This window comes from Panicum virgatum, chromosome 7K, assembly GCF_016808335.1.
Source record: "Panicum virgatum strain AP13 chromosome 7K, P.virgatum_v5, whole genome shotgun sequence".
Classification (NCBI taxonomy): Eukaryota; Viridiplantae; Streptophyta; class Magnoliopsida; order Poales; family Poaceae; genus Panicum; species Panicum virgatum.
In genome coordinates this window covers 10,092,238-10,102,754 of record NC_053142.1, presented here as the reverse complement: position 1 = coordinate 10,102,754, position 10,517 = coordinate 10,092,238, and the positions used below count along the sequence as shown (strand labels likewise).

Genomic DNA, 10,517 nt, shown 5'->3' with positions numbered 1-10,517 from the left:
TTTTGTTTAACTTTGTTTTACTTAAGTGATACCTATGTTCAAATTCCAAATTACTCGATGGTTTTATAAGAGACATAGGTCAAGTCATATACTATTAACAATTTTAAAATATCGCCCGTAAATAGGTGGAGATGGTTCTATATACATATACATAGATATATATCTTAGCAAGAACTAGATTCATTTTTCCTGAGTCGACTAACTTCAAGATAAATTTTGCATAAATTAGAACACCCTAAGTAACACACAAATTTTAATCAACTTTCCTAAACTGCGATTCCAAGCTAACATAGAAAAGCTTTAAGTTTTCTTAACAGCTGTACAAAACAGAGTTCAACCATATTAACCATAAATCAAATTTCATTTCTAAACTTGACTGGCATAGACTATGAACCGGCTTCTCCTAGCATTGAGAATTTGACGAAAAGCGATGCAGTAATACATGAGGAAATTTATATGGACATCACACACAAAGCAAAACAATATGTATGATATGATACATGCATAACCTGCACGTCCTCACAAAAGAAAAATATCTTTGCCAATCCAACTATGGCAATATACGGAGGTCCTTGCGGTGGCACCATATGTACTCTACCTATATATATACTAGCCGTTTACTACCAATCTTCCCTACGTAAACGGGGTTAGCGTACCTGCAGAAGAATCACAATATGTATATTTATATCCAAGAATGATAATTGCCTGGAAGTTAGTTGCTATTATATATCTAGCCACCTGATATAACCTACACTATATAGGGCTTACAAACTAATTCCTCCTAATTCCTTAAGCGCAAGGAAACGTATTTTTCTGAAACTCATTTTTAGTTTTGAAAACACCAAAATAATAATGCTGGTACCCCTGGTGCATTTTAGCTCTGATACCAGCTGGGATAGACCCGCCGAGTTAAAACACTTAATTAAGCGTAACTGCCATCATTTGAACGCATCAGACGAATTAGCTTAATTAAGTATAACTTGATAGGCTGTTTCCAACCCACAGGCCGATCGAAACACACTAGAAGTCACGCACGAAGGCGAGCGCAAAAAGTACCAGCATGATAAAATCTTACAATCATTGTAAATAATATTAAGACTTTTACAAAACAGCTTTAAATTTAAAATTTACAAAAGAAAAGATAGCGGCGGAAGAGAATCTAACTTACAGAGCATTTTTACTAGAGAATGAATGAAACAAACTAAATAAGTCGAGAACAACCGAGACGTGAAGACAAGGCGCCACATCGAGCCTACCGATTTGAAACCTAGTTAGCTCCTATACCTGAAATAGGATAAACAACAAACTCTGAGCAACTAATACTCAGCAAGACTTACCCGACCAGTGGGTATAATTAGCCCACATATCTGGACATGCAAGGCATTTGGCTGGTGGTTATTTTGCAGAAAAAGCTTCTAAGATGAATCCTTATTTTTCCACTTTTAGCTCCAAATTCTATATGTTTAAACCATCAACTAGTATATGCATCTTTTAAGCAATCATAGCAAACATTGAATATTAATTCAAGATAATCATTTCCAACCATCACTTAAATTCCATAAAGCTTTACTACGATGCGGTGCTGCGATCAAGGTGCTCATATCCGAGAGCGACTGACGGTGAATCGATCTGATTTAACCTTGCAAGGTGGACCTAACCAACACGGCACGCGTAAGCCCCGTCGGACCACACGCACCCACCCTTCCCCTCCCCGCCTCGAACTACAGAACCGCCCCACCTACATATAGTTAGCCGAGCTCAACGAGAGACCACCAAAAGTAAGCATATGCATCCCGTTTCTCCGCAACTACTTGACTCACCCTAAGGGGTGGTGATGAAGTTCTGTACTTTCAAAGCGAGGCAGTACTAGGTTTACCTGTTTCGACTACCTTCTACTCCCGGCATGCGGTTAGTACATTTCAAACTCGATCGTAGGGCCAGGCAACGGACGGTCCTTAACCGACACAGGCGGGGCTAACCTTTCGCCGCCCGGTCTCCAAATTCTAACCTCTTCCTGCATATTCCAATATTCCATATATTCAAATTATAGAGACAATCTATATCTCGCGAGTAACAGGAAATTACTCGACTCTAAAATATTCTATATCTCGCGAGTGACAAGATATCACTCGACTTCTGCCAAGACCTATTAAGCATAGCAGTGCTACCGACCTACACATAATAGTATAAGGCCCAGGAAACCTAGGGATCATGCAACTAGAGTTTCAAATAATTCCTGAAAACGTAATGCACCAGTAATAGATATATATAATGTTTCATAATTTAAAATAGTAGGTCATGCACCGGGGCTTGCCTGAGGGTAACACTAAGTTAGTGTTAAAACTATCAAGGCCTTGGGCCCTTCCGACCTTGGGTCGGGTCTTCGGTTGCTTTAGCGGATCCTTTCATCTTCTAGAGATGCCCACCGAACACCATCTTGTGGTCCGGCTCCAACACTGTGTGCTTCACGTCCACGCGTTGTACCTCTAACGTACCTAAATGAGGTGCAATGATGTATATGTATAAATGCAAGGATGATGCGATACAGGTGCAGCAATACAAGCACAAGATCATTATTACCTAAACATGAATAACTACATAAGCGGAGGTTACTCAAACCTTGCACGAGTCTAAACAAAATTAGCTATAAAAGTATTCTATCTAGCATAATTAAAACTATATAGTAAAAGTTGTCAAATAATACATTTTATAGTTCTATCCTATAGAGCATGAAAATACGAAGCTAACAAACTTAGTTTTATATTTTTCTATTTTTTCTGCAATTTACTACGTATTTTAAAAGTACTGCTGCACAGCGCTGATCAGAAGTTCCCACCAGGTGACGGAAGTTCCGACAAAAGGTCCTCGGCCGATTGGAATTAATTTGTCAGAAGTTCCGTCATGGGGTAGGAAGTTCCGATAAGCACGTTTTCAGCCAAAAACAGAAATCGCCAAAAACAAAAATCCTTCTTGGGGGAAAAACTAATCCACCAAAATCGAAACCCTTTTAGATCCTAGTTAAAGAATGCATATAGAGACGTTTGACCAAGGGAAATCACTTAGAACCCCCTAGAAAGATAGATCGGGGTGGCACAAGTTGGAATACCTTGAACGAGCTTTTCCCCGCGCGATGAACTTGAAATCCAAGGCTCCCCGGGGAGGAATACGCGGGGAAGATAGTCCTCCACGTGGATTTGAAGCTTCCTTAGCCATGAGATTGATTTGGGGATGGGGATTTGGAGTCTAGGATATTAGAGAGAGAGGGAGCTCATGAGGGAGAGGGAGAGCTCGTGAGGGAGAGGGAGGGCACGGTGAGGGAGTGAGAGTGAGCTGTGAGAGAGATAGAGAAAGAGAGGTGTTGGTTTTATTCTTTATGGGGTCAGGGCAAATGGATAAGATCGTGGGCAACCGGTCAGACCGGTCAGTCACACTGGTCAGACCGGTCCTGACCGAGCCAAACTAAATTTTTGGTAATGTTGGTTTCAGTTTTTTGCGAATTCAAATTCTTATCATTTAAAAATTGAAACATAATTTTTAACCACACTTGAACTCATCGTTTCATGTATTTAGATGTTTTAAACTAGAATTCGGTTTAATTTTTTTGACAACTTATTCATTTATCCAAATTGAGTCAATTGACATTCCCAACTATATTTTTGGCTAAATTTACTTCTCTCCATGTTCACACAATTTCATATCATTTGATTTCCAAAACGGCTCAAGCCTTTATTAGAATTTGTTTTAAAAGAAATTTCTACTCACATAACTCAACTGCTAGCAAAAATTTATTTAGTAGTTTCGTTCATGAAGGTTTAATGCTAATGAATCATGTTAACCTTGTGATTAACCTTAATTACCGGTGATTAACACCCGGGGTGTTACATCGGCCATGCCACCATGTTCCAGGCAGGTGGCCATCCCGGCGGGCGCCTTCGTAATCGTGAGCTCGCTCTGGACTCTCCCCGGCGGGCGCCATCGTAATCGTGAGCTCGCTCTGGACTCTCCTTACATCCATGTGCTCCGTGTTCGCGCCTACCTCCTCCATTCCATGGGGCGCCGGCCCAGCCGTCTAGTGCGGTGGAGGAGGAACGACAGGCGGCGGTGATGGTGTCCGCGTGGCAAGCGCGGGCGTGGGCGCGGGCACAGACACTGGCAATTGCTATGAAGCAATCCTTCCCGTTGCAGGAGGCAGCGCACGCAGAGGAGTAGTTGTAACAGAAAGCGGCAACGCCGGTGGGACGGGGTTACGATTCCCCATGGCGGCGGCGGCGACCGCTGCGTGGAGCTGAGAGCGAAGTGGGCTGCGCGGGCTACACGGGTTGTACGGGTTACCCGCATGTGACCGCTTTAACAAAGTGGGCTGAGATCCGGGAGCATGTGGGCTAGTGGCGCTGATTGGCCCAGCCGGTTGGCCGAGTGGCCCGCGCCGCTTGCATTTTGATACACATCCAGGTGATTTTTGAAATTCGGATGTCCTGCAACTTTTCTACCCGTTATGCTCCTTTTCAAAAAAAAAACATGAAGTCAGCCACAACGTGCCAGAAACGTGATTTGAAACGGTACAACACTTTTTTAAAAAAAAAACGGTAGTCTTTCTCCAATATAATCTATGAAAACCTCCTGCTTTTCTTATTAAAGGACGTGTCCACGCGCTAGCCTCTGTTGAGACGGCAAAGAGAAAAATAACAAAGATAACTATACCAGCAACAATTTTGTCGTTATCCTATAGCAATGATGGGAGAGCAAGGACCGAGGGAAAGGAAACTCGTTTCCTATTTTCTTTATAGTTTCAGTTCCAAACCATAAGTGATACGATATTGTCGTTGCCGTTGGAGTCAGTTGACAGTGAGTGAGTACCTCATGCAGAGATTCAAAGAAACTCCCATTTAGAAATTCGGCCAGAAATGTAACACGCAGCGAAAGCACCCTTGGGGAAGCGGTGAGACTGTGATATGGTTCAGGCCGCCTGGAGGCGTAACACCCTATACGTCCTGTGAGTTTGTGTCTGATTATTGCCTTGTGTGTTCGGAGAATCGGATCCCCTTGCCATCCTGTCGGGTACCATAATAATAGAGCACCCTATTCAGGGACTAAAACACCCTCACACACGCAAAACAAGATCAGGCGCCTGGGCCGAGTCCTTCCCTGGAAGCAGCACTGACATCTAAGCTTGGATGTCCAAGACCACTCCAGGAGAAAAGGGCCCAAATGTACACTCGGTCCACGGCCCAACACCACGGTACGGCCCCTCCGAGGCCTCACCAGCCATGGAGCCAACTCCGCCTCGCTCGAGGGCTCCCCGCCGAGGCCCCTCGAAGCGCAAGCAATCTCCGTCTCGATCGAAGCCCCCTCAGCCGAGCCCTCCACGGGGCATCGGCGCGGAGGAAACTCCACCTCGCTCGAGACTCCCCTCGGCAGACTTGAGCAGCGGCCCAACCACCCGACGGGATGGGCACATTTATTGCCAACCACTCCACGGCATGGGAAGGAAGTCAGACGACGTTAGCTGGCGTCGGCCACCACGCCGCGCAGCAGACGTGACCGGCGTCCTGTCTGCCTTCTCCAACCACTGTGCCGCTATTCCCGGCGCGGGGTGGATCTGCGGAACACTATGCGGACAGGCCTGACACCGTCCCGCTACTGTGCCGCCTACCCCTTGTACTTTCTCCACTGCAGGACCCTCGGCAGGCATGGGCGACGACCCTCGGACGCGGTACGGCCCTTGACCAGGGCAAGACCGCCATCAGCAGCACTCCCAGTGCCCACCTCATCCAACTCGGTGCACCGCACACCTCTACAGCGACGGCCTCACCGCCGACTGACTCCACAGGACAAGGACACGCCCGGGGCATGGCTGAAGGGCTTTCAAGGATGACGACCACGCCCGGCGCCATGCTCCATAGTACTCGGCGGCAGGGACTGCCAACTGTTCTCCCCTGATTCGGGGGGAAGGAGACGACTTCATTGCTCATGCACGCGTGTAATCCTTCCCTCCTTGGGTCTATAAAAGGAGGGAGGAGCACACATTTGGGCACGCAAGGACACACGAACTCACATTCGCACTCACAACTCCCGATATTGGCACTCGCCTCAATCACCCCTAGCACATCCAGGGACTTGGGAGCTTCTCTCCCTCTCTCGCTCAAGCTTGTACCCCCTACTACAAGCACCCCGGTGCAAGATAATACAGTGCTACCCCCTCTGCTGGATGTACGGCCTCATCGGCCGGAACCAGGATAAACCCGATGTCAATCATCTAGGGACAGGGACACGTAGCATCATTACTAGTTGGTGCTAGACCGCGAGGTCTGGACACCGATAGTTGGCGCGCCAGGTAGGGGCTCGCTGCGTGACAATCATCCCTTGTTCCCATTCGATCTCTAAATGGCGGGCAGGTCTGACCCATTTCCAGCAGGATTTGTGATCTGGTTCGGGAGTCTTGCCTTTAGGGCAACCGGCAATAGTTACCTCATGGAGCTCATCTCACCCAGAACCAACACCGACGCTCCAGCGCCGCGACCCCGGCGCCGGAGGCGCTCGGGTCAGCGCGCGCAACAGGCGCGCATGGAGCGGCGCAAGGTGGCTCGCCCTAGCTCCCCCACGTAAGTCGAAGCTAGCGTGCCACAAACTGACGCCACGATGGGGAATGCCTCCCCTTCACCACCAAAGACAACTGCAACGCTGACAGGGGAAGGCGCATCTAGGCCACCACTCTATCCTCACGGGATGCGAGCTTCTGCCGCGACCTATGCGTCATCTATCAGCACCAACATCAGCGCGTATGAGGACTTGCCCGGGCATCATTTGCTCTCGGCTCGCAACCTCATCGCGTCGACACCCGACAGCTCATAATCCAACTCCGCGGATGAGGAGTCCATTCCCACGCACGGTCATGTGAACCCGGAGTGGGATTACTCCGGGATCCGTTATCTCAGAGCCTTTTTGTCCTTTCAGGCTGCGGCAGACTACTGTCTCACCTGTTCTGACGACTCCAGAGAGGGGGACTACGACTCGACTCGGGAGTGCTTCGTCGCCGAGATAGGGCATCCCGACGATGATGACGCCACGGCAGACGCAGCACACGCCGCAACAGCCGGGGTAGGAGCGACTGCGGCGCCTGGACCATCCACTCCGCGCAACCGCAGCACTACAGTAGGCATAGCTGGCGCAACTCCAAGAGCTTGAGGCCAAGCTCGAGGAACAGCATCGGCAAATGCAGAAGCTACGCACTGCGCTTGAGCAGGAACGTACCGGCCGCGGTACGAGAGTCCAAGAGGCAGGACGCGTTTCCCAGGAGCGGATCATGGCGGACGACCGCGAAGGAAGCCCCCTGGCCCTAAACAGGGCCAGCCAGAAGATCACGTCTATAGCACTTCTACTTCGTGCTATGCCCGAGCCATCCACGGCCAAGGGTCGCAACCTGCGCAAGGAAGCACAAGCCCTCCTCGAGGATGTTGCAGTGCAGCAAGCCCAGAGTACTGCGTCTCGCATGTGCTCGGTGGCCTCGACAAGAGCTGGTGGGGCAGCACAGTAGGACCGTGAGGCCTCGGTGTGCACCCCACCGGCGGGTGGGGCAATGGCACTCATGGAACACGACCGTGTCAAGCTGACTCCTGCAAAGGATCGCCTCCAGAACACACGCGGCAAAGCCCACGACGGCGATGCCCGAAACATCCTCAACCAAAAGGAGAAGGACGGTGCCGTTCACGGCTACCACCCTCGACGTGGTGGTCGCTACGACAGCAGGGAGGATAGGAGCCCATCACCAGAGCCTCCGGGCACCCGTGTGTTCATCCGGGAAATCCGCGCTGCTCCGTCCCCCCCCCCCCCCGCTTTCGGCAGCCCACCACCCTCACCAAATACTTGGGAGAGACGGATCCCAAGCTCTAGCTCAACGACTACCGCCTAGCGTGCCAGCTGGGCAGTGCGACTGATGACGCCATCATCATTCGCAACCTCCCTCTACACCAGGCAGATTCCGTGCGCACTTGGCTCGAACATCTTCCCACGAATCAGTTCCACGACTGGTCTGACCTGGTCAGAACCTTCGTGGGCAACTTCCAGAACCTCCCTGGGAACTCTTGGGATATCCGAGGGTGCCGTCAGCAACCTGACGAGCCCCTGCGAGACTACATCCGATGCTTCTCCAAGCAGTGCACCGAACTCCCCAGCATCACTGACTCCGAAGTCATCAGTGCCTTTCATTTGGGCACAACGTGCAAGGATCTCGTGCGCGAGCTGTGACGGAACCCTCCTTCCAATGAGAATGAGCTATTCGAGGTAGCCACCAACTTCGCCTCCAGCGAGGAGGCAGTCGGTGCTATCTTCGACAGTGAGAAAAGCAAACGCAAGGTGGAGACGCCCGCAGTGGGCGACAAGACCAAGAACCCCACGAAGAAGCCCAAGCGAGGCAAGAAGGGGAAGAAGAAGGGTCAGCCAAATCAGCGTGGTCAGGGGTAGGACGAGGACTCTGACGAGGCCTTCGCCGTCACCCCCGATCACAAGGGCCCCCGAGGCCCCCACGAGGCGGCGGTCTGTTTGACGACATGCTGAAGAAGCCCTGTCCTTATCATAAGGGCAAGGTTAATCACACCCTCGAGGAATGTGACATGCTCTGAAAGTACTTCAACCATGTCGGCCGCAAGGACGAGGCCAAGAAGAAGGACGAGGAGGACAAAGGCGGTGATGGTTTCCCCTCGGTGGAGAACATGTTCTTCATCTTCGGTGGGCCAACGGCGAATATGATCACTCGTTAGCGCAAGCGAGAGCGCCGAGAGGTCTTCTCCATCAACAAGGCTATAACATCCTACCTCGACTGGTCGGAGGACACCATCTCCTTCAGCCGCGAAGATCACCCCGACTACATCCCGAATCCGGGCTAGTACCCACTCATCGTGGATCCCATCATCGTCAACACCCGGTTCTCCAAGGTGCTCATGGATGGCAGCAGCAGCCTCAACATCCTATACGCACACACCCTGGAACTCATGGGGATCGGCTTGGATAAGCTGCGTCCTAGCGTGTCGCTATTTCACGGCATCGCGCCGGGAAAGCGAGTCCAACCCCTTGGACAGATCGACTTGCCCGTCTGCTTCGGCACCCCATCCAACTTCCGCAAGGTGGTACTCACCTTCGAGGTAGTAGGGTTTCGTGGGGCGTACCACGCCATATTAGGGCGGCCATGCTACGCCAGGTTCATGGCGGTCCCCAACTACACCTACCTCAAGACGAAGATGCTGGGTCCGAAGGGCATCATCACTGTCGGCCCATCGTTCGATCACGCCTACGAGTGTGACGTCGAATGCGTCGAGCGTGCAGAGGCCCAAGCAGAGGACGAGGCCCTTGCAGCCAGCTTGGATAAGATGGTGAGCGAAGTCATGGACTCCACGCACCGGCACGCAGGCAGCTTCGAACCAGCCGAGGGTATCAAAAAGGTGCCCCTCGACCCGAGCCACCCTCACGACAGGGCGTTGCAGGTCAGCGCCACCCTCGACAGCAAATAGGAAGTGGTGCTCATCGACTTCCTCCACGCCAACGCAGATATCTTCGCGTGGACCCCCTCGGATATGCCTAGCATACTGAGGGAGGTTGCCGAGCACTCCCTTGTCATCCGACCCAACACCAAGTCGGTGAAGCAGCTTCTGGCGGCCGGATTCATCAAGGAGGTATTCCATCCCGAGTGGCTAGCTAATCCTGTGTTAGTTAAGAAAAAGAATGGAAACTGGAGGATGTGTGTAGACTACACTAGTTTAAATAAAGCATGTCCGAAGATTCCCTTTCCTTTGCCGCGTATTGATCAAATCGTCGATTCAACTGCGGGATGCGAACTTTTATCCTTTCTTGATGCTTATTCTGGTTACCACCAAATAAAGATGAAAGAGTCCGACCAGCTCGCGACTTTTTTTATCACACCTTTCGGCATGTACTGCTATGTCACGATGTCATTTGGCCTCAGAAACGCCGGAGCCACATACCAACGATGTATGCTCCACGTTTTCGGGGACCATATCGGGCAGAACGTAGAAGCATATGTCGACGACGTCATTGTAAAATCTAGGAAGGCCGACGACCTGGTAAACGATCTCAGGATCGCGTTCGACTGCCTAAGGGCTAAGGGGGTAAAACTCAACCCAGAGAAATGCGTGTTCGGGGTGCGTCGAGGCTTGCTCTTGGGCTTCATTGTCTCCCAGTGAGGCATTGAGCCCAACTCCCAGAAAGTCGAGGCCATCAAGTGGATGGGGCCGATCAGAGACTTGAAGGGGGTACAGAGGGTCATGGGCTACCTGTAAGCTCTTAGCCATTTCATCTCGCGCCTCGGTGAAAAAGGCTTGCCTCTGTATCGACTCCTGAGGAAAACCGAGCGCTTTTCATGGACCCCCGAGGCTCAGAAAGCCCTCGACAGGCTAAAGGCGTCACTCACTCATGCCCCCATCTTGACACCACCGATAGATGGTGAGCCCCTCTACCTATACATAGCTGCGACAACCCAAGCGGTTAGCGCGGTGATCGTTGTGGAA

General features: G+C 50.8%; 1 protein-coding gene across 1 annotated transcript; it reads left to right on the top strand.

Moving 5' to 3' along the window:
• The first annotated feature begins 8,987 nt into the window (after positions 1 to 8,987).
• LOC120639908 lies at positions 8,988 to 10,289 on the top strand. Its single transcript, XM_039915828.1, has 3 exons — positions 8,988 to 9,476; positions 10,017 to 10,118; positions 10,215 to 10,289. The coding sequence occupies exons 1-3, from the start codon at positions 8,988 to 8,990 to the stop codon at positions 10,287 to 10,289; spliced, it is 666 nt and encodes a 221-aa protein (XP_039771762.1).
• The last annotated feature ends 228 nt before the right edge of the window (positions 10,290 to 10,517 follow it).